The sequence below is a fragment of the Acipenser ruthenus genome, chromosome 38, assembly GCF_902713425.1.
Source record: "Acipenser ruthenus chromosome 38, fAciRut3.2 maternal haplotype, whole genome shotgun sequence".
Taxonomy (NCBI): domain Eukaryota; kingdom Metazoa; phylum Chordata; class Actinopteri; order Acipenseriformes; family Acipenseridae; genus Acipenser; species Acipenser ruthenus.
The window spans coordinates 3,477,555-3,503,190 of NC_081226.1; the positions used below are offsets into that span (position 1 = coordinate 3,477,555).

Sequence of the window (25,636 nt, forward strand, 5' to 3'; positions counted from 1 at the left end):
CTCCAATGACTGACTCACCACAACAAGCTGTTTAGTTTTGTGTGAAACTGTTTATTACATTAAAAAAAGAAAAGAGAATGTATATATACACACACAACATTTTCAGATTTGCGTTCTGGGTGATGGTTCTGCTGACGAGGGTTCGACAGTAAGTAAAAAAATTTAAATAAAAAAAAAAAAATACTTAACCTTTAAATATATACAAGACACCACAGAGGGCATAACTTACTTGGTTTGCATCTGTCCATTGAATTGCATTCAACAGTAATTATATTGGTAATATTCTTTTTTATTCTCTGATTTAAAGTCGAACTCCCTCATATTTATATATTTTTAAATCATACAGAAATTCGGATTTCTATTTTTGCTGAAATTATCTCCAGACATCGACTAAATATTATATGAAACTATAATGTAACAACAAAGAAGTGGGTGGGTCTATCTCTTAATAAAGTTTTTTCTTGTTTTTCAAGAAGTATAAACGGATAAAATCGACGTCCTACTGGAAGTGACTCTGCAGCAGCAGTTGTGATGCATAGCTTGTTCAAATGTGTCATCTGAAATCTACAATCTCGAGTCTGATAGAACATGTTTACCTTCAGTGTTAATTTGTGTTGAGTGATGATTCACAGTCCATCAATCTGTACTTGAACTTACATGTGTTTACTGAAGCAATTAGGGCTGTGCTGATACTCCTAATTGCCTTTAAGTATTCATCAGCAGGTATTCATCAGCAGGTATGAAATAAATCCATTCACTAATGTGTCCTCCCTCAGCTTTACAATACGAGTCTCAGCACACACCACAGTAGTAGCAACCACAACAAAGCCTTGTCAATGCATGAAGAACCACCAATACCGTTCTAAAAGGAAATCAGGAAACTTGCATAAGTGTAAACCGTGTCACATGCATTGTTGTAATGTTCTCTTGTATTGGTTTTGAGTGGGTCTCCAATAACATTGTGTGTTTCTTTATGTTTTGATGTGTCGAGTTGTTCTGACTATCGGCTAGTTTCACAGACCTCTATAAGACTAATCTTACCTTACATTGGGTAATCCAAGATTAAATCAGGATCTCTAATCTTCAATTCTAGTTGCCTGCCACAGACTACCATAGGCTGGACCAGCCAGTGTCTTTATATTAGTGAGCGCCAGCACCCTCCAGTGCACAGCTAGTGTATTACCAGCAATACTTAAGGAAACTTGTTTCCAAATTGGCAGACCACTAGATGGCGCTTACTTCTATAAAGGTTGATCTAGCCTATGATAGATCGATCTATAGCAGGCAACTAGAAATGAAGAGCAGCTCCTGGCTCAAGCACCACAACGCAGACTGGAGCAAGTAACTGAAGCACGAGGTATTCTACAGGACTGCAAACATCAGAACAAGGGGACTGCAAACCGTACAACCAGGCATAACAGGGATGGAAATAAGACTCCTACTGCACAGTGTTTCACCCATTCCAGGGCTTACAATGAGCCTGATTAGCCCCAGTGTATGGGTAACAAGCTCAGGTGTGTCTTTTTAAGCTTACAGTAAAACTAGGAATGGATCAACGGGAGTCTTATTTCCATCCCTGTAATACTATTCAGTTAGATTACTTTAATGACTGAATGGATCCCTCTGGTCTTATTTCCATCCCTGCAACAGCGCACGGTGCCAGCAGCAGTAACATGGCTTAAACTCAAACAGTAAACCAGGGACATGGACCTGGCTAACTGGTTTGATTGTGACGACTGCAGCGTTAAAGTTGTTCCTCTTGAGTGGTACAAAGCCCTGGTTAATACCGCCCCTGTGAAAGGCTGTTTGGAGTCCCTGCTGGGAGGAGATCTCAGCCCAGTTCTTCTCTGCTCTTCCCCACTTTCTTGGGCATTTTCTTGCTAGACGGATCCTCCAATTCTTTGGCCTTGTAATAATGAGGAGCCACTTCCAGCAGCCAGGCGCTGTCGATCTCAATGACCTGCCAAGCGAGAGAGGGGGGGAGAGAGAGACGCAGTCAGATACAGAGCTGTAGTGAACACAGTCCTCTACCAATTCAACCACGCCTTTTGCGTCTACTGGAGTAGAGTGAACCAGCCGGGACAAAAGAAAAATCACTAACGAAAGTTCTGTTTGCTAAAAAGCTGCCTAAATGTATGAACTACATTCAGGCACCCTTCATGTTTCACACGCTGCATCAGCGTGCTGCATTCTGACTGGATAGGCTTCTACCCAAGACTACAGATGGGGCAGCAGTGTGGAGTAGTGGTTAGGGCTCTGGACTCTTGACCGGAGGGTCGTGGGTTCAATCCCCAGTGGGGGACACTGCTGTTGTACCCTTCAGCAAGGTACTTTACCTAGATTGCTCCAGTAAAAACCCAACTGTATAAATGGGTAATTGTATGTAAAAAAAATAATGTGATATCTGTATAATGTGAAATCTTGTAACAATTGTAAGTCGCCCTGGATAAGGGCGTCTGCTAAGAAATTAATAATAATAATAATAATAATAATAATAATAATAATAATAGTAATGGTCCTTGCAGTCATGCAGTGCATGGATACTCCTACTTGCAATTTTCCTCTCATCCGGGGTGAAGATTCTCACTGCTGTACAATGAAAATCAGTTTACACCCTCGCTACTGTAGTAAAAAATATCAGCGCCCTGGGTGAGAGGACAATTCGCTTCCAACCAGCTTTTAAAACGGAACTTGATTGCCATTGATTGGTACTCAATTGTAAAGGTGAGGAAAGGACATATTTTCTTGTTTTGAAATCAACACAGTGAATGGATTTATTTAATACCTGCCGATAATACTTCTTAAAGGCAATTACGAGTATTAGCACTACTGAATCCTTCAAAAGAGCTGTACTGTGGAGCTCAAAGGCAAGTCATTGGACAGCCCTAAATCTCATCTTGACATTGGTGTCCATTCTAATTTACAAAGCTCTGTGTTTTAGTGAACAAAAATGGCATCTACCCCATCTAATTGAACTTGACATTGGACTCCAATCTCATTCATCTAGACGCAAAAATGATGTCTACCAGCCAACCCGTTTCTGATTCAACTGGACTTGAAGTACAGCTATAGCCAAAGGTTTTGCATCACCTAGAATTTTATGATTGAGACATAATAAAAATAAATACTATATGAGCATAATTTAGATCTTTTATTTAACATCATACAGTCAAAGAAACTACAAAATGATACCGCAAAAGTCTGCTAGATGCTATAATAGTAGTACAGTATTTCATGTTCATACATGGAAAGTACATGGAAAACTACCAAGCGGTATGTAATTCAATATGTTAACGTAACATTATTCAGCAGGTTTCATTCGACTTTATGAAGCTAGTTAATTCTATTGGGTGATGCAAAACTTCTGGCCATAGATGTGAACTTGTGTTTTTGTTGTCAGTCCCATTCTAAGTGAACTGGACATGGCTGTCTCTTTCCCAGGTGTCACTGGGCAGGGACTCTGTACTCAGGGACTCACCTGTCTCATGAACTCCTTGGTGGTAAAGACCAGCTCGTGGTAGATGATCCAGCGTGGCTGCTCCTCAAACAGAGAGCTGTTGGGGTGCACGTACACCGTCTGCTGGTGCTTCACCGTGCGGTACCCCGACTTTGAGAGGCGTGCCGTGTGGTAAAAGAAACCAGCTGTGACTGCCTGGAGGGGAGAGGTAGAGAGATGAAGAGGGAGAGGGAGAGAGAGAGGGAGAGAGAGAGGGGTACATGGAGAGGGGGATGAAGAGAGGGATAGAGATTACTGTTTTACAGGGCTTGCAGTCATTGTGAGTGTTTCTGGATTCGGTTCCTTCAGTGCTGAATTATCATCCTTTAATCTCATCATCTGTCAGCCCCACCTACCCTCTCTGTCTGTACATCTGTAGAGTGGGAATGATGAAGGCTGGTATGAACTGTATTTCAGAAAAGTGCTTTCTCCCGACTCCAGGGGCTGCTCTTCAGTTCTTGTTGCCTGCCATAGATCCGTGCAACACAGGCTAGATCAGACAAAATGTCTTTTTAGAAGATCCAGCACCATCTTGTAAACAGCTAGTCTAGTTTACTTTAGTATTGTTGGCAATACAGAGCTGTACACTAGATGGTGCTGGTGCTTACTAATATAAAGACAGTCTAGCCATATGGAAGTCAGTTTGATCATCTCGCAGGCAACTAGAATGATTCAGAAATCTCCCTTATAAAAGTTTACCAGGGTATGTTTGCACAAGTTTTTCCCTGCTTTCCCCATAATAACACTATGCACTGACCAGTTTAAACGTGTTTTGTTTATTACGATGCTTTACCTATGCTTTAGTACACTTTGCTATGCTTGAACTGTGATTAAAACGTTTCTAAGGGCTGACAGCTCAATGGCGTGCGGATGGGTGCAGCCCTGCAGGGCTCTGGCTTCTTGCCTTGCGGATGGGGATGATATCCTCTGGGCTGGAGGTCAGCTCGATCTCGATCCTCTCCATCAGCCCCTCCAGCTGCTCCCGGATATCCCGGGCCCGTTTCATGGAGCGGAACTGGATGAAGTTCTCATAGCACCACTGAGTGGAGTAGCCGCTCTCCACCCACTGCAACACACACACACACACACAATACAACAGCATTCAATACACTACAGTACATGGCAGCAGTGTGGAGTAGTGGTTAGGGCTCTGGACTCTTGACCTGAGGGTTGTGGGTTCAATCCCAGGTGGGGGACACTGCTGCTGTACCCTTGAGCAAGGTACTTTACCTAGATTTCTCTAGTAAAAACCCAACTGTATAAATGGGTAATTGTATGTAAAAATAATGTGATATCTTGTAACAATTGTAAGTCGCCCTGGATAAGGGCATCTGCTAAGAAATAAATAATAATAATAATAATAATAATAATAATAATAATAATAATAATAATAATAATAATAATAATAATAATAATAATACAACACCATTCAATACAGGGATGGGGATAGGACTTCTACTGCACAGCAGTTTCACCCATTCTAGGTCTTGATTATCCAAAGTGTGCAGGTAACAATCTCAGGTGTCTCTTATTATGCTTACAGTAAAGCTAGGAAGGGATCAAACTGCTATGCAAGGGGAGGCTTATTTCCATCCCTGTAATACTATAGTGTTAGATACAATTACTTTAACCCTTTGCGGTCCTATGTCGGACCTGGTCGGACATAATCAAAAGGACGCAAAAAACGGGTTTCTAGTCGTTTTTTCTCCGGAAAAAAACATTCAATGGCCGAGTGGGAGCGACAGGAGCCGAGACAAGCCAAAAAAAAAAAAAAAAAAGAATAAAAAAGGGCGTATCTCATGATTAGTCATACTTGCCCCTGGCATCAGATAACAGCGGTCATAAGGAAACAAGCTGGCTGCTGCTGAATCAGCGCTCGGAGGACATCACAGACATTTGCAGAGCTTTTTTGAGATGACATAGTAATAAAATAATGACTTGGATTGCATTATTGAGGCGTTTGGTGATAAAACGAGTGATCAGGAGATGATTGATCGGTATGTACGACTATTATTATTATTATTATTAATTATTTCTTAGCATATGTGAAAGTGATAGCGAACGAAAGGGTGGGGCGGGGCTGGAGATGCCTAGTGAGTGCTTTGTTGATATGCAGGGTCTTTTAAACCCGTTTGACTGTGGGAAAAAAAATACTTTTAAACAGCGAGTCTAAAATTAACTGCGCATGTGAAAATAAATTGGACCTGACGCGCCTGACACGCACTTAATAAATGGACTGCAAAGGGTTAATGACTGAATGGATCCCTCAAGACACCTTCCAGCACCTTCTGGAGACTATGCCACATCCTCCTCCAGCATGTGGCGCTGGCTCACTGGCTCACCTGAGTGTAGACATTCAGCAGCACCAGGTGATCTCCGCCCGGCACCACGAAGTTCATGCGTGCGTTGTCAGCGTGGACCACCTTGTCCTTGGGCCGGTAGAAGATGGAGTTGTTGACCGACAGCATGGCAGCGATGGTCAGAATCTCCTCAGAGCACCGATACCTGAAACAATACAGAGTAGAGAGACAGAGGTCAGAGTCAACACACATTCACAGAGACGCCACGGTAACGCCTGCAATTCACTCCTACAGCCACCAGATGGTGCTGTCAGTTCTACTAATCTCTTTAAAGTACATCAATCACAAAGCCATTCTCAGAACATCTTATTTTGCCATAATGGTCGTGCAGGCTAGACTACCAACTGACGAGAATACTTAAGACATGGATAGTGGCACTAACAATATCTAGGTGTTCTTTTTAAAATTAACACGATTTATAAGGCAACGTGTACAGTTGTCTTTGGGACACTGTTGCACTAGAAGAGACAGATACATATTGCCTTATAAAGTGAAACGGCTCAACATTATTACAAAGGCACATGCTGATTTCTCAACCCTACTGAAGCATCCTCGTACTCACTGCTCGGACGCCAGGACCATTTTGGAAAGCATGGGGTCGACCGGGAGCTCAGCCATTCTGCGTCCCAGCTGAAAAGAGAGAGGCCAGGGGGAGAGATTAGAGCGAGATGCCAGGGGGAGAGGTTACAGCGAGAGGCACAAGTTACCCAATCCCTCCCGTTCGTGGTGGAGGGATAAAGGGGTGAAGGTGAGGGATGGAGGGAGTACCTTGGTGAGCTCCCCTAGGTGATTGAGGGCTCCCAGGGCGTACAGCTGCTCCAGAGCCAGGACTAGGGTCTCATGAGGAGGGGGGTCCATGAAGTCAAAGTGGATCAGATCATTGATACCTGCAGAGAGACGGGGGGGGGGGGGGGGGGTTACTGGAACAGCACTTCAGAGAGAAATAGTGTGTATATATAAAAACTACAGTCGTGATGGCCACACCCATAGGAGCCCTAGCACTCTGACTCCTTGTTTGTAGTTCGAATGTTTGAGCGCGCTCCCCTCACCCAGGCTCTTGAGCAGCAGCACCACGTTGCCCAGGTTGGTCCTCTGGATCTCCGGCACAGTGCTCTCCTCCATCTCGTGCTTGTAGGCCCAGGCTGTGTAGAGCCGGAAGCACTTTCCTGCTGCCACACGCCCTGCACGACCCGCGCGCTGATTGGCTGAGGCCTGAACCAATCACGTCAAAGAGAGAGAGAGAGAGAGAGAGAGAGAGAGAGGCACCGAAGTTAGACAGGACCTCCACTGGAAACACAGCAATTATACAACATGTTTATGTATACACCATTAGAACAGGTTAGTCCCGCACACAGTTAAGTGATGATCAGGAGAAACCACAACCTTAGTAAAATAATAAATTGCTCCTCCCCCTATAGCTGCATAAACAACTCTGCTTAACAGTAAACATACCGACGTATTCATGCTGCAATGAGGTGTGCGATCAGTGAAGCAAGAGCACTTTCTAGTGTGTCATGCTGGCACTGCCTACCACACTATAGAAAACTATAAAACCCTGTACAGAACTACAGCAGCTACCCAACACGGTGTCTATATAAAGATCTAGTGCACAGACATTGCTTGCTGTGTGCAGGGCAGAGCATCTCTGTTCTGTGCACAGGGCAAGGAGTCTCAGTGTCTGTCTGTGTGTCTGTCAGTGTTTGCGTGTCTCAGTGTGTGTGTGTGTCTCAGTGTGTGTGTGTCTCTCAGTGTCTCCGTGCCTCACCCTGGAGCAGGGTGTGACTATCAGGCTCTCCATGCCCGTCCTGGCGTTGTAGCTCTTCTGTTTGCAGAAGCCTGGATCGATAACGTAGATGATGCCGTCGATAGTGAGGGAGGTCTCGGCGATGTTCGTTGCTACGACAACCTGAGGGCAACAACCAGACAGGACCCAGCGTTCGTCAGCTCTTTATATTGGTGGATGAATGCAAGAGGAAAGCAAGCCAAGCCGATAGCCATGAGTCTAGGCCAATGCCTTCTCCAGCGTTCCTGAGGTAAAACAAGACAACAGTGCTGCACTAACCTAATATTCTGTTATTCACACTGAGCTCTCCACAGAAAATCAGGTGCTGACAATCCGGTAGGGCCATTGGTGTTGACTGAGCTAGTTTACCATTCCAAACGAAAAACATGAAGATACACCTGCTTGAATGTGTGATGACTGCTGCTTTTCTTAAAACTGTGGAGAACAGCGATCCACACAAACCCAAGCAGCAATTTCTGTACTCGTTTCACTTTGACTGGTAAATTAGCCTGATCAACCCCAATGACCCTCTCCTGTGGAGAGCTCTAGCTGAACAATCAACGTGTGCATCTCTTCAAAACGAACTAAGCAAATCAGTGTAGTGTAGAGAGGCAGGCAGACTCACTTTCCTGGCCCCAGGGGGTGTGGGTTCGAATATCTTGGACTGCATGTCAGAGGGCAGGTTGGCGTAGATGGGCAGCACCAGGAGCTCGCTGATCTTGGAGCCCAGACGCCGACATCGCTCCTGGAGCAGCTCACAGCACGCCTCAATCTCCTCCTAGCAGACAAGAGCAGCACAGCAGTTGGTTAGAAAACTACAGGCAAGATGGCAGCTCCCACAGAAGCACTAGCACCTGGGCTCCATGTTTGTAGTTCTAAATGTGGGTTTACCCGGGTTGGGTTGAGCTACGCAAACCTGTTCTGTAATCAAAAACTACGGTCAAGAAGGCGACACCCATAGAAGCCTTGAAAAGCCGGTTAGGAAACTACAGGCAAGATGGTGGCTCCCATAGACACACTAGCACTTGGCTGCCATGTTTGTAGTTTTTAATCATTGTGTTGCTTTACATGTTCAGTAATAATAATACAAAAACTACAGTCAAGATGGTGGTTCCCATAGATGCCCTTGCACCTGGGCGCCATGTTTGTAGTTTTAACTGTTACCTGTCCAGTGAGGAAGACCAACACGTCGCCCTGGGGCTGAGTGACGTGGATCTGCAGCACTGAGACGACACAGGCCTCCAGGTAGTCTGCTTCAGGAGCCTGGAGAGGGAGAGGGGGAGGGAGAGAGGGAGAAGAGCCCAATGAGTTAACTTTGGCAATGCCTCGAGAGAACACACAGACAGGCGCATTCACAGAGACACAGACTCAACTCGGTCTACAAGTTCTCCTGATGTTTCATCTAGAGCTACAAATGACTTGACACAAGCACTGGGAATGCCCCTGACCTTGGTGTAGAAGATGTCCACTGGGAACCTGCGGCCCGGGATCCTGAAGACGGGCGCGTCGTCGAAGAAGGCAGAGAAGCGCTCCGTGTCGAGGGTGGCGCTGGCGATCAGCACCTTGAGGTCGGGCCGGAAGCGTGCGATGTCCTTGATCAGACCAAACAGGATGTCTGTGTGCAGAGTGCGCTCGTGAGCCTCGTCGATAACCACCACGCTGCACAGGGACAAGAGATCAAAACTTAATCCTCTCCGCCCACACAATCTCACAGTCCCCTTTCCCTTTCTCGTTTCCCTCCTCCACCCTTCTCTTCTCTCACATTCCCCCCCACCCTTTCTCTCACCCCCGACCCTTCCCTCCTCTCTCAGATCTGCCTACCCCATCCTCTCTTCTTCACCTCCCCAGCCTCTCTTTCCCTCTCCCCTCCCCCCTCCCTTTCCCTCATCCTCCCCTCCCTATCCTAACCTCCTCTACTCCTCTCCCCTCACCTGTAGCTGGCCAGGTCAGGCTCTGTCATGAACTCTCTCAGCAGCATGCCGTCGGTCATGTACTTGAGAACCGTGCGCTCCGAGGTGCAGTCCTCAAACCGGATACTGTACCCCACCTGAAACACAGACAATACAGCACCCTGAATCACACAGTCACTACAGCACCCTGAATCACACAGGCAATACAGCACCCTGAATCACACAGGCAATACAGCACCCTGAATCACACAGGCAATACAGCACCCTGAATCACACAGTTACTACAGCACCCTGAATCACACAGGCAATACAGCACCCTGAATCACAAAATACAGCACCCTGAATCACACAGGCAATACAGCACCCTGAATCACACAGTTACTACAGCACCCTGAATCACACAGTCACTACCTCACCCTGAATCACACAGTCACTACAGCACCCTGAAACACACAGTTACTACAGCACCCTGAAACACTGACACCCCCAACAGTAAATACTGTACCCTGAACCTCCCCACCCCCCAATCAATACTGTACCCCACCTGAAACAGGGTTAAAGTGACTTCCTCTGGTACTGCACCCAGCCCGCCCCAGGTTTCAGAACTCCCTTCAATGTTTTTTTTTTTAATGATTTTGAGCAATCAGACCCCTTGTTTTTTTAATTTAATTTGATTTATTTTAATTGCTCCTCCCCTATAGCTTACACTTCATAAAACTAGACTGAGCTGCGACTTCTATACACCTGGAACAGAAAGACCTCCTATTGCACAGCAGTGTCACCCAGTCCAGGTTTTAATATTCGCTTGATAAGCCAGTGTACAGGTAAACAAGCCCAGGTGTGTCTTATTAAACTCCTAGTAAAAACAGGAATGGATCACACTGCTATGCGGTGGGAGTCTTACTCGCATTCCCATACACACCAGATACAAGTTTGACGAAGCTAGAACAGTGCTTGGTTGGGTTCTCATTATTACGATAATAAACCTGAAACCCAGGACTGGGTGCAGGGCTAGTGTGAGATTCTGAACCTGGATAGGGTAACAGAACCTACAGAGCTTCATACACTCAACCAGCATAAAGAACTACAGCTCCCATCATCCCTCACTGTTAGTAGACACAGAGTTAAAAAGAGCTTTATACACTCAACCAGCATAAAGAACTACAGCTCCCATCATCCCTCACTGTCACTATTGACAGTTTACATAGAACAGGCTGTACCTCGTTCCCCAGTTTAACCCCCATTTCCTGTGCCACGCGAGCAGCCACGCTCATAGCAGCCACTCTCCTGGGCTGAGTGCAGCCGATCTTCATTCCATTCTCTGTGTAGCCCTGCGGAGAGAGAGAGAGAGAGGGAGAGAGAGAGGGGGAGAGGGAGAGAGGGAAGGGGGAGAGTGAGAGAGGGAAGGGGGAGACGGGGAGAGTGAGAGATGCTGTGTTTAAGCCAGAAGATACAGCTATGGTCAAAAGTTTTGCATCACCCTACAGAATTAACTCCTTTTGCTTCATAAAACTGAGTGAAACCTGCTGAATAATGTTACGTTAACATGTTAAATTACATAGCGATCTGTAGTTTTCCATATACTTAACAAAAAACTGACAAATTGAAAAAAGTGACATTTGGAAATCTAACATTAAATACTACTGTACTACAATTATGGCTTCCAGTAGATTTTTGTGATATAATTTTGTAATTTCTCTGATTGTATGATGTTAAATGAAGATTATGATCTTTTAATTATGTCTCAATCCTAAAATTCTAGGTGATGCAAAACTTTTGGCCAGAGCTGTACAAGGATGAATTCTGAGATGAAAGAATGAATCACTTACTTTCAGGTACCAGCTAGCATAATCACTTTGTGAAAGAAGGCTTAAAAGCTACTGGGATCTGATATCCTATCAATACAAACTATAGACTGAAATCCTGTAGAGGCTAATTAAAACAATATCCACTGGCTGTAAGCTTAGAGAGGGAGAGGAGACACACTCAAACACAGCCCCTCACCTCCTCCACCAGGTACTGCGGTATCTGGGTGGTCTTGCCGGACCCCGTCTCCCCCTCGATGATGAGGACCTGGTGCTCTTCGATGGCTGCCAGCAGGTCCTGTCTGAATGGGAACACTGGGAGGCTGCGCCGCACCTCCTGGATCGACAGCCTCTGCTTCTGAGCCTCTGAGAGTGCAGAGTCCCCCTTCTCATCCTGATAGACAGACAGACCAGGAAAATCCATATTCTGTTTCCATTTTCATAAGTAAGGAGTTAAATCCAATGGGGTAGACAGGTCCTAGCAGAGCAATCAGGTTCTGTGAGTGAGTGAGTGTTTCAGTGAAAGTGAGTGGGTCTCACCTTCTCTCCTGTTCCCTTCATGGTCACCATGCTGACAAAGTCTATCATCTCCTCGTCCTCCATCACCAGCTGGTATCTCTCCCTCTCTTTCTTCCCCCTCTCCTGAGCGTCCCGCGCCCCGAATCTCAGCGCGGCGGCCCCCAGCTGCTCCTCCTCCCAGCGCCTCTGCTCGTCCCGCGGGGCCCAGCCCGTACCCCCCTCCGATTCGGGCTCCACATAGCGCTCCGGGACCGTCTGCAGAAACACACAGCACACTGTGTGACGCTTTGCAAACCGAGAGTTCTTCAACCTCGCACTTCAAATGTGCAGTTATTACAGTTTTCAGTAGCCTACTGAAGAAAGTTGTGGTGCGTGCTTTTCAAGAGGGGCTACCTGTGTAACAGCCCTAATTATTATTATTATTATTATTATTATTATTATTATTTGTTTATTTAGCAGACGCCTTTATCCAAGGCGACTTACAGAGACTAGGGTGTGTGAACTATGTATCAGCTGCAGAGTCACTTACAATTACGTCTCACCAGAAAGACGGAGCACAAGGAGGTTAAGTGACTTGCTCAGGGTCACACAATGAGTCAGTGGCTGAGGTGGGATTTGAACCGGGGACCTCCTGGTTACAAGTCCTTTTCTTTAACCACAGGACCACACAGCCTCCTTAATAGCCTCCTAATAGTGAACTAGTCGAAGAGAAACGTGACAGCGGATATCAGAAGCTATACTTGCTTGAACAAAAGTTATTGTAACACTTGAAATGTATTTGCTTACGATTGTAAGTCGCCCTGGATAAGGGCGTCTGCTAAGAAATAAATAATAATAATAATAATAATAATACGTCGCATGTTTTGTGAAGTGTGTGGTTTCAGAAGGACACAAATTCAGTTATGGTTGCTATCCATTAACATACATATTAAATATTTTTCAAATACAGTGCACAAAAGTGTTACCAAACAAGACGCTCACAAACAGAGCACCAGATATTATCAAATACATGATTTATTAATATTAGTGCTGGGACGAACACAGGAATTTCATGTTAGGAGATATATATATACATGAACTAATCATCTATTTTGACCTTAGCTGTTGACCCCTACAGTATAACAAATGCACAACCTGTAAGCTTCTGAATTACTTTGTTAGCTTCGTCCCCTAATAAGGAGAGGGTTGGGCGCAGTCTCACCTTGCTCCTGGTCTCCTCAGGCATGTAGTATCGGTTGCTCTTCTCCAGTTTCTCCTGCTGCCCTGCTTTCTTGTACTCCTTGGCCAGGTCTCTGACAGTCTTCTTGTATTTAAGAGCCTCCCTCTCGTGTGCAGACAGCTCCTGATTGGAGAAGAGGTACTCCTCATCCACTATCTCCGCCTCCAGGTCTTCCAGTTTCTCCGCCTCGCGCTTCGCCAGGTAATCCCGCCGCGACTTCTTACGCAACTCCGGGAGCTAAACACAGAGAGAGAGACAATCAATCAGTATAGAGAACTACAGCTCCCATCATCCCTCACTGTTACAACCCAGAGAGAGAGACGATCAATCAGTATAGAGAACTACAGCTCCCATCATCCCTCACTGTTACAACACAGAGAGAGAGACAATCAATCAGTATAGAGAACTACAGCTCCCATCATCCCTCACTGTTACAACACAGAGAGAGACAATCAATCAGTATAGAGAACTACAGCTCCCATCATCCCTCACTGTTACAACACAGAGCTTCAAACACTATATCAGTATAGAGAACTACAGCTCCATCCTTCACTGTTACAACACAGAGCTTCATACTCAGTATAAAGAACTACAGCTCCCATCATCCCTCACTGTTACAACAGAGCTTCAAACACTCTATCAGTATAAAGAACTACAGCTCCCATCATCCCTCACTGTTACAACACAGAGCTTCATACACTCTCAGTATAAACAGAGCTTCATACACTATCAGTATAGAGAACTACAGCTCCCTCATCCTTCACTGTTACAACACAGAGCTTCATACACTCAGTATAAAGAACTACAGCTCCCATCATCCCTCGCTGTTACAAGACACAGAGAATCAGAACTTCAGACATTCAATCAGTATAAAGAATGACAGTTCCCCTCATCCTACACTGCTAGTACTAGTGTAGACACATGCTGGGAGCTGTAGTTTTTATTCTGATTGTAGTCCTTGAGTGCTCAGGTTGCTGTTGAGTGCTCAGGTTGCTGCACACAGAACTACAGCTCCCATCATTCCTTGCTGTTACTACGAGTGTAGAGGCATGCTAGACGGAACTAAGAAAGGAAGTCCAGCAGAAAAATGGTTGCATCATCCACAAACACTCATCCTAAAGGTAAACCTACAGAAAGGAAGTCGACTAGACACACGTTTAGTGTAAGAGGGAGTGTAAAAGTATTTGTGTTTGAGGAGATTATCTTGCCATATATCTGTACTGAACGGGACTCCTTCATAACTTCAAAACACTCAAATGTAAAGTGGTCAAGTCAAGTAGACAATGTCGGGTTAGCGTTATGAGAGCGAGGTCACGCTGGTGCGGAATCACACACCATCTCTCTCTGGCCTTCTTCTGCCATCTTGAGCCTCTTCTGAGCTTCTTCATAGCCCTGCAAAAACAAGGAGCAGAAGCACGAGTATTAATGCCAAGCTACATGAGAATGGGATAATCAGGTGTCTAGATATATAGAAAACTGAAGTATGACATAGAGCTGGGCAGACATCCGCCTAGATCTCCTGAATCTGCTATTCTCAGTAACGTCAATGCTAAGTTTCATGACAATGTAACCCACACAGGTTGATCCATTCTCTCAACACTTGATGTGTTGCATTGAGAGGCAGTACCTTCTTATCAGATCTCTCCAGCACATGCCTGGTCTTCTCCTTGTCTCTCTTCTTCACTCTCTCTGAAAAGGCATCCCTCTCCTCCAGGTCTTGAAGCCGCTCCCTCTCCTCTTTCTCCCACTCCTCCTCCTCCTCCTCCTCTCCATCCCGCTTGCCTCCCAGCTGAGCCTGGGCAGCCAGCCTCCCACTGCAGAAAACAAAACACACAGTAATCAATGGAGCGCTAAAATCAATTTTCTTACCTCTTATCTCTGCTATCCCCTTTAAAGGAGTACTAAGGCTTTCCAATCAATTTTCTTCCCCTTTATTTGAACCAGCAACATTATAACTCTCCCTTTAAATTGGTGCTAATCATGGATTTACCATTTCTTACCTCTTATAAGCACTTATCACCGATACCACTGAAGACACTGAAAAAAGACTTCTGGTCAAAACGTTTGTCACTTTCAGTCCTATATGCACGTGTGTATAACCCAGCGAACCCTCTCTCACCTCTTCTCCTCGCTCCCACTCTCCGACGACGATGATGAGGCTGCCCGTTTCTGCCGCAGATGCTTCCTCTTTCTCTCCCTCCCTTCCTCCTTCTTCTTCCTCTTCTTCTCCTCCTGCCCTCCCTGGCTCTCTCCCTCGCTCTCACTCTCCTCCAGCAAGGTGTAGGTTCTGTTCTTGCGTTCCATCTCCACTGCGTGTCTCTCCACCGCTCGGGCTGGTTTCTCAACTGCCTGCTTCTTCGGGATCTGATGCAAAACAAACACGGTCACACTGGGGCCGGCACAGACGTCTAGAGAGACACGTTGCAATAACTGTTGTTTTTCTACGGATATTACTGTTCTAATAAAATTCGATTATTACCATTTGCCACTGTTCAAGACTTGTCATTGATATTTCATATTCATAGGGGCAGCAGTGTGGAGTAGTGGTTAGGGATCTGGACTCTTGACCGGAGGGTCGTGGGTTCAATCCCAGGTGGGGGACACTGCTGCTGTACCCTTGAGCAAGATACTTTACCTAGATTGCTCCAGTAAAAACCTGATGGGTAATTGTATGTAAAAATAATGTGTAAAAAAATAATGTAATTGTATGTAAAAATAACGTGATATCTTGTAACAATTGTAAGTCACCCTGGATAAGGGCGTCTGCTAAAAAATAAATTAATAATATTTAATAACTAGCAATAATACAAAGCTTAATTGATATAACTATAAATAAATAATACCACCATACCCTACAACACCCTTCTATTTCAAAGCAGCAACAGACTGTGTTTACAACATGTACTAAGAGTGAAACGGCAAGCAGTATTGAAAGGGCATGCAGCGGTTTAAAAGAAGGGAACAGTGCTCCCTGCTTTCACAAAGCATTCCTGTATAGCCCATGCCTTGCTATAGAGCTGTGTTTGAATGCAGTGGTTATCTTGTCAGTGGTACTGTATAACGCTACACAGTGCAGTACCTTGCTGTAGAGGAGTTCAGCGAAGGCGGTGATCCTGTGATCGATGTCGATCGTTCCCGTGTCTCTGAGCCTCTGGATGAAGTCGGCTCCGCTGCTGCTGCGGCGGGCCGTCCCGATCAGGAACTGGGACACGTACTTATCACTGAGGCCCAGGATCTCGTGCAGCTGGTCGCTCACCCACTGCTCCAACCCCGCCATGACTGACAGAGGAACCAGACAGGCAAACTACAGGATGAATTTACATTAGGGAAAGAAGACACGTCACATATCTCAGCAGAGATGGAGACTCCCACTGCATTGCAATTTGATCCGTCCCTGGTTTTACTAGGAGTTTAATAAAACACACCTGAGCTTGTTAACTATACACTGTGGCTAATCAAGCAGATAATGAAACCTGGACTGGGTGAAACTGCTATGTAGTATGAGTCTAATAATAATAATAATAATAATAATAATAATAATAATAATAATAATAATAATAATAATAATGATAATGATAATAATGTGTGTGGAGTGCTCTCACACCGAGTTAATATATTAGTATTTACCTTGTTCCTCTCTGTTTCTCCTCTCGATCTTCAGTATTTCAGCTCAGATACGTATCCTAACCCCGCGTCACCATCACAGTAGGTTTACCGTCATTATACCAAGCTCGTAATACTGTTAAAGATAATGTTATAGTCAACTTCGCTACTTCCATACGGGTTTGAACCACAAGCAAGCAACACACAAGACACCGGAACCGGAAACACTAGCACGAGAGAGAACACAGGTTTTTTTTTTTTTTTTTTTTTTTTTTTTTACTCTAGTTTCTCACCACACAGCGCCGCCTAGCGATGTTAATCCAAACGACAGCAGTTAAAATATGACAGTATTCTTTTTTATGTACTGTAACTTTAACACTGCTAAGAAATAAATAATAATAATAATAATAATAATAATAATAATAATAATAATAATAATTATTATTATTTATTTCTTAGCAGACGCCCTTATCCAGGGCGACTTACAATCGCAAGCAAATACAAATACATTCAAGTGTTACAATACAAGTAATACAATAAGAGCAAGAAATACAATAATTTTTGTTCAAGTGTGACAAACCACAATTCAATAATACAGCAGATAATAGTGATAGTTACATCAGGATATGATTAAATAGTGATAGTTACATCAGGATATGATTAAGTACAAAATACTACAGGTTAAACACTTGGCAGATTACAATATTCTGAAGTACAGGATTAAATGTAGTAAAATAGGGGGCAGATAAGAGCAAAATAAAGCATATTTAAATGAAGGGTGATAGTGTCCCAGGATACAACAGAGGAGTTCTACAGGTGCTGTTTGAAGAGGTGAGTCTTAAGGAGGCGCCGGAATGTGGTCAGGGACTGGGCAGTCCTGACATCTGTAGGAAGGTCGTTCCACCACTATATTTTTATATAATAATAATTATGTTGTGTGTTTTTAGAAACGCTGTGTATAATAAATACGCTACTTTTCAAATGACAAACAAATATATAAAAGTATATAAATACATAAAATGTAACAGTTTTGCCTGCATTTGTATTTTTTTAAATATATCTTTTAAAAAAAAATATTTAAAAAGTTGACGCCCAACGTGGGGCTCGAACCCACGACCCTGAGATTAAGAGTCTCATGCTCTACCGACTGAGCTAGCCGGGCTGCTGGAAAAGTGCGCACTACGATTGCTCCCTGATGCCAGGCAATGGCGTTAATGTTGAGTAGTAGCGCCCTCTAGCAGTGAATGAAATTAGCGAATAAAAATACATTTGATGTTTTTATTGTTACATATCATGGTAGCACAACAGAGACTACTAAATAGTTGATTTCCTTGGAAGTCCCACCCAGCCAAAAGTCGATGTTCAATCTTGGTAATATCTTGGAAGTTTTGACCAATCATAGCCCGTGTCGCTACCAAGATTTCGCAGAGCTACCAATAATGAAGTGACGGAATTATCCAATCAGATCTCGTAGAGCTATCAAGAATACTGAGCGTTTTCAACGACGTGTGATTATTGAATCTTGAAGTCTTTTGGTTTATTTCTAAATACAATCATCTGATGGTAAGAATTTGTATTTTATTATTATTTTAATTGTCACTAGTACTGTACGTATAGTCACCAAGAATTAATAAATGCCAATAATAATATATGTTCGTATTTGAAATGCGCGGATAGTCAACTCTATATTTTGTAATATTAGCAATAAAAATAAACGATTGACATTTTTTTTTACAATAGAGGTCAGTTCTGAGTGTTAAAAAATGTAATATTTACAACAGCTAGAAACTTGTTTGAGAGACTGTTTTATCCAAAGCGCAATTATATTTAATACATTTGTCCGTTATAGATACCATGATACTTCTAGAAATAAAAACTACAATTATATTATCATGGTGGTACTGCATTATAGCACCATATGCATATAAATACATAAAATGTATTAGTTTGCAAATAAAGCTATTTTTAATTGCCTGCATTTGTATTTTTTTTTTTTTTTTTTTTTTAGCATATTTTTAAAAATATTTAAAAAGTTGACGCCCAACGTGGGGCTCGAACCCACGACCCTGAGATTAAGAGTCTCATGCTCTACCGACTGAGCTAGCCGGGCTGCTCGAAGAGTGCGCACTACGATGTTGAGTAGTAGCGCCCTCTAGCAGAATGAAATCAGCATAAAAATACAGGACATCATAAACACAGCAACTACTCGATATATATATATATTAATTTATGTGGCTTTTATTAATTCTCTTATATTCACAAATAAAAATACAGAAAGAAAGAAAGAAAGGACACACATGTCAAACACCGCCCCCTGGCGGTTACTGTATCCTCGCACACACACAATGCCCTCCCGGAAGAGGAGTCAGTTGTTCCGTGCAGTTTTGTGTCCAGCATGGCCGCGGTGAGCTTTAGCGGGCTGTTCCTGGCGTCTGTCGCCTTGATAAACTTTATTTTCGTGTTCGGGACGTGCGTGGAGTTTGTCAAGTTCATATCTTTCCGAGCGATTTACTACAACATCACGGGGAGAGCGCCGCAGGTCCAAGGTAAAGCAGAAAGCCGATACACTGAGTGCGCAAACTGCAACATTGTTACATAAATACACAAAGTACCGGCAAACACGAACACAGAGTAATTCGGGTACAACTGTAATGTGCAGTATACAGTCATGGCATCGGCTTTTCAGATTAAATGTACCATAGAAAGCTGAGCAAACATGTATCTGGGATAGTAAACTGTAACTCTGCAGAATGACAACAGCTCGGGCTTCTGTACGGTGATTTAATTTCAGTGTTTAATATGGTAGCTTTTTTATCAATCTGAATTATTACTATTTTAATTCATTAAAAGCAATGAGAAATCGTTTACTGTAAAACATAGCGTTTATTATGATGGACTAACGTAACCATATACACAATGAGCAGCTGTGTGAATATGAATCGAGGCGCTGTTGGTTAAGTAGTTTTAAACGCATATTGTTTGATAGTGAGAGTTGAAAAAGCAGAAATATATCATGCAAATCTAGTAAAATATATCACAGACACAGAGTAAAAGCGTCAATGTGCGGCTTTTAAATTGCACAGCAAATACATGTGTTTTTTAAATATGCAAAACCAAATAACTGTATGACAATGTTGTGGATCAGTGTTGGTTTGAATCAGGCCTACTGTAACTCGCTTACCGACTAATCATAATACATTACAATATTGCGCTCATGAAATCTCTTACCACGCCCAGCTTGCTCAGCTGCTCTAACAACAGTTACTGTTGCCGCGTAATGTCGGTTTTTGTAAAAACTGTACCGGATGTACTGTTTTAAAAATAGCTCAAGCCGGATTGTAGGTTTCAAACTGGAAGTCCCACCCAACCATATTAATATATATATATAACGAGTAGTTGCTGTTTATGATGTCCTGTATTTTTATGCTGATTTCATTCTACTAGAGGGCGCTACTACTCAACATCGTAGTGCGCACTCTTCGTGCAGCCCGGCTAGCTCAGTCGGTAGAGCATGAGACTCTTAATCTCAGGGTCGTGGGTTCGAGCCCCACGTTGGGCGTCACGTTTTTTATTATTATTACTTTAACATGGAACATTATTTACAGTGTTAGAAAAGCCATTACTGATTCATTGAAGTAAACACGTATGCTTTTATTAAATTGCATTACTTTATTAAATAAAAAAAATAAAAAACTAAAAATTGCATATGATTGTATGGTCGATATTTAAATGCTATATATATATATATATATATTATTATTATTATTATTCATTTCTTAGCAGACGCCCTTATCCAGGGCGACTTACAATTGTTACAAGATATCACATTATACATTATTTCACATTATACAGTTATCACATTATTTTTACATAGAATTGCCCATTTATACAGTTGGGTTTTTACTGGAGCAATCTAGGTAAAGTACCTTGCTCAAGGGTACAACAGCAGTGTCCCCCACTGGGGATTGAACCCACAACCCTCCGGTCAAGAGTCCAGAGCCCTAACCACTACTCCACACTGCTGCATATATGGGGAAATAATTTATACACCGAAAAAAGTAGATTTATTCTCTCTCTCTCTCTCTCTCTCTCTCTCTCTCTCTCTCTCTCTCTCTCTCTCTCAGAGTCCTCCTCCCGTGGTTGGTCAGTAGCTCTTCAGGACCCGGCCGTGCTCCGGCCCCTCGCGGTTGACCTGGCCTTGCTCTTTCTCTTCGCGGTGCAGCACAGCCTTCTCGCCGTGGAGTCGGTCAAGAGACGCCTCCGGGCGGTGTTCGGAGTGCTGCAGCGCGGCTTCTATGTATTCACCACTGCCTTGGCGCTGCAGGTACAGCAAGCGTAGTTTCCACACTACTGCGGGGTTCATTTTAACCTGTAATTACTAGAGCGGTCTGCACTGTTGACTGCACGACAACTAGGGAATTGACCAATCGGAGAACTGCTTTAATGCAGGTGGTCCAGCAATAATACAATAATACTTCCTGTGGGAAAATGCCCAGAGCTTTGTGACACAGGGCATCACACTTCTAAAGATACAGACTTGAAAGACAATATACAGGAGTCCATTTCAAAGGGACTATAAACCTGATATATATGATTCATTGCTGTATGTTTTGAAATACCGTCAGAGAAGACACTCATAATTTCCACATCATGTTGACGAATATGTAGCTGTCTTGATCATAGTTTTGCCAATAGCAATTTTGTTAAAAAAACAGTTGTATGGATCTGGCAGTTTTCAAACCTGTCACGTTGCTTCTGGTGTGTGTGGTCATATCGCTGCGACAGTATCTTGTCGCCCAATGGAAAATTGCATCTGGCGTGGGGCAGACTTGAGTTCGGAGGAATCCATGCTTCTGAACCCATGTGTGCTTCATTCCCATTAAAACCTCCAAACTGGTTTACATGCAGAATATGTAGAAAGGATTAGAAATCGATTTCCTATGAGAGTGAGATACACAGAGATGGAAATAAGACTTCCATTACAGAGCAGTTTGATCCATTTCACTTTGTACTATGAGTCTAATAAGCACACCTGAGCTTGTTACCTATACACTGGTTTGTAGTAAAATCTGGAGTGGGTGAAACGGCTATGCAGTAGGACTTTTTTCCCCATCCCTGATCTAAACAAGGCAGCTCTATAACACTGCCTCCTGTCGGTGTCTCTCTGTGTGTGCTCTCTAGGTGTTGATCCGATACTGGCAGCCTGTGCGTGACGCCCCCTTTCTGTGGAACAGCAGTACTGCGCCCTGGAGCACCTGGCTGCCTCTGCTGTGCTTCATCATTCACTTCCTGTGCTGGCTCATCATATTCAGCATCGTCCTCATCTTCGACTACGCAGAGCTCATGGGCATCAAGCAGGTGCGGGGCTGAATCAGCAAGCATCTCCCTCTGTGTCTGTCGCTCCTGCTGTCAGAGATGTTTGCAGTCATTCTGAGTGATTCGTATTTCAGTTACTGAAGTACAATGTGTGTTTTTTTTTCATTGTGTTAAGGTGCTTTTGCCTGTGCATCAGGTGTATTGTCACAGTGTCTCACTGCTGCCCCCTGTGTTTCAGGTGTATTATCACAGTGTCTCACTGCTGCCCCCCTGTGTTTCAGGTGTATTATCACAGTGTCTCTCTGCTGCCCCCTGTGTTTCAGGTGTACTATCACAGTGTCTCACTGCTGCCTCCTGTGTTTCAGGTGTATTATCACTGTGTCTCACTGCTGCCTCCTGTGTTTCAGGTGTACTATCACAGTGTCTCACTGCTGCCTCCTGTGTTTCAGGTGTATTATCACAGTGTCTCACTGCTGCCTCCTGTGTTTCAGGTGTATTATCACTGCCTGGGTCTGGGTGACCCTCTCTCTATGAAGTCCCCACGAGCACAGCGTCTCTACGCTCACCTGCGCCACCCTGTCTACCTGGAGGTACCTGAACTCAGTTTTAAAAAAGCACAATTTACTTTCACAAAAGATTTGACACAGCCCTTTTACATTCCGCTACATCAGCCTTTCTGTGAATTTAAAGTCATTTTTAAAAACTGTTTGAGTTTTCTTCCAAGCTGATTGAATCAGTCAGGGTGTTTTCTCGTTATTTTCAGCTGGCAGGTGATATTCGCTGCTCTTCATTCTTCTAACTAGACAAAGCACTTTCCCTTGTAACCATAACAAACATATCTCATTACTACAATTGCTTGTTTGTTTTTAGTTGGTAAAAGTCCACATACATTGTTCATAAAAAGAAAACAGAATATTAAATAAAATGTAAAAAGTTCAAACCTCAATAAAACAGATCAGCAGTGAGACAATTCTTACAAAGTCCAAAAATGTACATAAAGAATTCTAAAAATAGATCTGACCTAATACCCAGGATGACCCAAAAGTTTTGTGCATGATTCTTGCTAGGGAAGCCTTCCTTCTTTTGTCTCTGCAATGCTCTCTCCTGCCCCCAGGTGTGTGTGGTTCTGTGGGCAGTACCCTGCCTTTCTCTTGACCGGCTGCTGCTGTCCGGAGTGCTCTCCCTTTACCTGACCTGCGGCCACTCCCTGGACACCAGAGACTACACCTACCTGAGTGCCCAGCTGCACAACAAGCTGGACCTGTTCAGCCGCTCCGCCCAGCCCGGGAGCAACGGTCAGCCGGTCAGCGCCACCACAGCCAGCTGCAAAGAAGAATGAAACAAGGGGGCACCTGATTGGTTCTGTGCCTTGGAACCGCTGACCAATCAAATCATGCGTTCTCCTGCCTCAATATTATTGTTGCACGAACCAAATATTCTATTGTTTAATAGAAATATATTTTTATACCGTCGCCCAAGTCAAAGCAGTAGATCGAGCAATGGTCCCCTTCCTCAGTGTTAGAAGATGCCATTGCTGGGATAATATGGAAACTTTCTAGAGACAAAAAGGCCGGGCTGATCAACAGACACAATTACAAATGATATTCTGAGTGTTTTTACAGTTCCGTTGCCTGCTTATGATCTTTGATCATTGTTACCGGTTCTCACTGCAATGACTCTCAAAATAGTTTTTCATTATTTTAAGTCTTTATTAACAAGCTTTCACTGTGAGTTCAGGAGCTGCTTTTCAGTTCTAGTTGCCTGCCACTGACACGTGTAATGTCGACTAGATCGGCTAAAGCAGCAGCAGCACCAGCGCCATCTAGTGCACAGCTGTATATTACCAGCAAAACTGAAGAACAGCTCCTGGATTCAGATGAAAACACCAAATCAGTAAAAAAGAACAAAAAAAAAAAACAGTATTTGAGTCATTGCAATAAAAACTATCCTGAATGGTTACTAACATCAAAAAAGGTTCTTGTTCTTTTAGGGAGGTTGTTTTCCTTGCATTTCTAAATAAATGTTTTAATTAGAAAACTGCCTTTTAAGAAGCCAGGAATAGTTCAGAATTGTTCCTTAAAAGCACATATATATGTGTGTGTGTTAATTTGCACACATTTTCTTTAAAATGTTGCCAGTAAAACAAAAATACAGTTTACTGTATAAATCAAGGCGATCCCTCCCCTTTTTTAAAATTCTGTTTTGCACCCTGAACTATAGAAGATTAATGTGCTTCTACCTACTACAATAATCAATCCTGCATCTCGTGTATACACTGGGCAGGTCTCGCGTGTGCAGCTTTGAAACAAGCTCATGTATTTCCATACTATCTTAAAGAAAGTTTGCATGCCTTCCTTTCATGTATTCTGTTCAGGCTGGTTAATGATGTGAAAATGGCAATGGCCCAAGTGGAGTGACCTAGGAAGTGCAAGAGGAACAGACTATCTGAAAGTCAGTGCCAGTAGAAATGCATTCAACCTAGTATGACTCCAGATACTGGCTTATAAAATGTATTGTTTCAAAATGTCTGTTACAGGGGGGGCCCCAAAGTTAGCTATTCCACTCCAGATCTTTGTTTGAACCCTGTTCTAAATTGTTTGATTGAACCAATGTTCAGTTCTAGTTGCTAACTGTTCCTGTTAAACCTGGAGTGGAATGCCCCTGGTCTCTCATAACCACCTACTGCTGCATGTAGTAGCAGGGGTATTTCCAATAAGCCTGCAGATTTCGTTATCTCATAATGATGTTACACTAGAATCACATTCTGTGGTCTCTCTGTGCTGTACTCTTCTGGAGTTTGCTTTCTTTAAAGTTGCAGCCAGACAGTGTCCCAGAAGCATATCACATGCACTAAATAAAATATACTAGTCTCTACGTACTTAATTCTTTCATAGCTTAGTTCCTGTAATGTTGCAGACAGATAGTGTCTCAATGTGATGTTCAGTTGACACTACAATAGCATACACTGGTGCCCTTTTACTGTATTAGGGTTTAACTGGACAGAAAAACCCATCTTTCAATGTATGTATGTTACATTTTGTTTAAGCATGAGTATTGCTGTTTCGTTTTTTTATATATAGCTAATATGCCAGCATGTATTGCACACACTATTTTGTGTTTGTATTTATTTGATTTATTAGATAGTACAGTTAGACATGACTTGAAACAAAGCTGGGTTTTGTCACCAGCTCTGCACTTGTCCAGTTTTGTTAAAAGTAAGCGGCTTATTTTAAAATAAAAAGAAATAAAAAAACTGGCCTGTTTTCTGTATTTGAATTGCATATCAAACTCCCTACACCAGACTGCTGCTTTATCGAATGCTATGAGTTCCACTGTGAGACGTGCGCAAATAGTTTATTGATGAATTTATTTGTATTTTTAAAGGATAAGGGCCTATAGGAGGGGGAACAAGTTGTGGTCAAAAAGAAAAGATTCCCAAAGAAATTGTTTCACCTTTAATGGAAATACCATAAAGGGGTAGAATTGCAGAATTTTCATTTTCCTACTCTGCAGGCACAGTCTGTGATATTTCCTCGTGTATACTGTGGAATCATCCATTCATTCAGTGGTAGTTATTGATTAGCAAAAGTGACGATTTGCACGGAACAAACTAATATATTGAAAC

The 25,636-nt window shown here is 43.2% G+C and overlaps 2 protein-coding genes and 3 non-coding genes across 6 annotated transcripts; 2 read left to right on the forward strand and 3 right to left on the reverse strand.

Moving 5' to 3' along the window:
- Positions 1–30: 30 nt before the first annotated feature.
- Positions 31–16,925, reverse strand: LOC131706885 (pre-mRNA-splicing factor ATP-dependent RNA helicase DHX16-like). Of its 2 annotated transcripts, none has more exons than XM_059008811.1 (21): positions 16,720–16,925; positions 16,172–16,371; positions 15,212–15,456; positions 14,720–14,906; positions 14,428–14,484; positions 13,075–13,329; positions 11,895–12,128; positions 11,554–11,748; positions 10,770–10,880; positions 9,571–9,686; positions 9,088–9,298; positions 8,804–8,902; positions 8,265–8,417; positions 7,622–7,762; positions 6,906–7,068; positions 6,625–6,743; positions 6,419–6,486; positions 5,839–6,001; positions 4,401–4,562; positions 3,479–3,652; positions 31–1,960 (listed from the first exon to the last, which is right to left on the reverse strand). In XM_059008811.1, the coding sequence occupies exons 2-21, from the start codon at positions 16,367–16,369 to the stop codon at positions 1,832–1,834; spliced, it is 3,180 nt and encodes a 1,059-aa protein (XP_058864794.1). In that variant the 5' UTR covers positions 16,370–16,371; positions 16,720–16,925; the 3' UTR covers positions 31–1,831. The 2 variants fall into 2 exon arrangements, with proteins under 2 accessions (XP_058864794.1, XP_058864793.1); XM_059008810.1 differs by having other exon boundaries at positions 16,172–16,396.
- An 859-nt stretch (positions 16,926–17,784) lies between these two features.
- Positions 17,785–17,857, reverse strand: trnak-cuu (transfer RNA lysine (anticodon CUU)). The gene has a single exon. It is a non-coding gene; the product is annotated as a tRNA-Lys (tRNA).
- Positions 17,858–18,732: 875 nt separating this feature from the next.
- On the reverse strand, positions 18,733–18,805 carry trnak-cuu (transfer RNA lysine (anticodon CUU)). The gene has a single exon. It is a non-coding gene; the product is annotated as a tRNA-Lys (tRNA).
- A 225-nt stretch (positions 18,806–19,030) lies between these two features.
- On the forward strand, positions 19,031–25,257 carry LOC117433976 (nurim). Its single transcript, XM_059008812.1, has 5 exons — positions 19,031–19,241; positions 20,820–21,019; positions 21,877–22,053; positions 22,503–22,601; positions 23,126–25,257. The coding sequence occupies exons 1-5, from the start codon at positions 19,091–19,093 to the stop codon at positions 23,348–23,350; spliced, it is 852 nt and encodes a 283-aa protein (XP_058864795.1). The 5' UTR covers positions 19,031–19,090; the 3' UTR covers positions 23,351–25,257.
- trnak-cuu (transfer RNA lysine (anticodon CUU)) lies at positions 20,182–20,254 on the forward strand. Its single transcript has one exon. It is a non-coding gene; the product is annotated as a tRNA-Lys (tRNA).
- Positions 25,258–25,636: the final 379 nt, after the last annotated feature.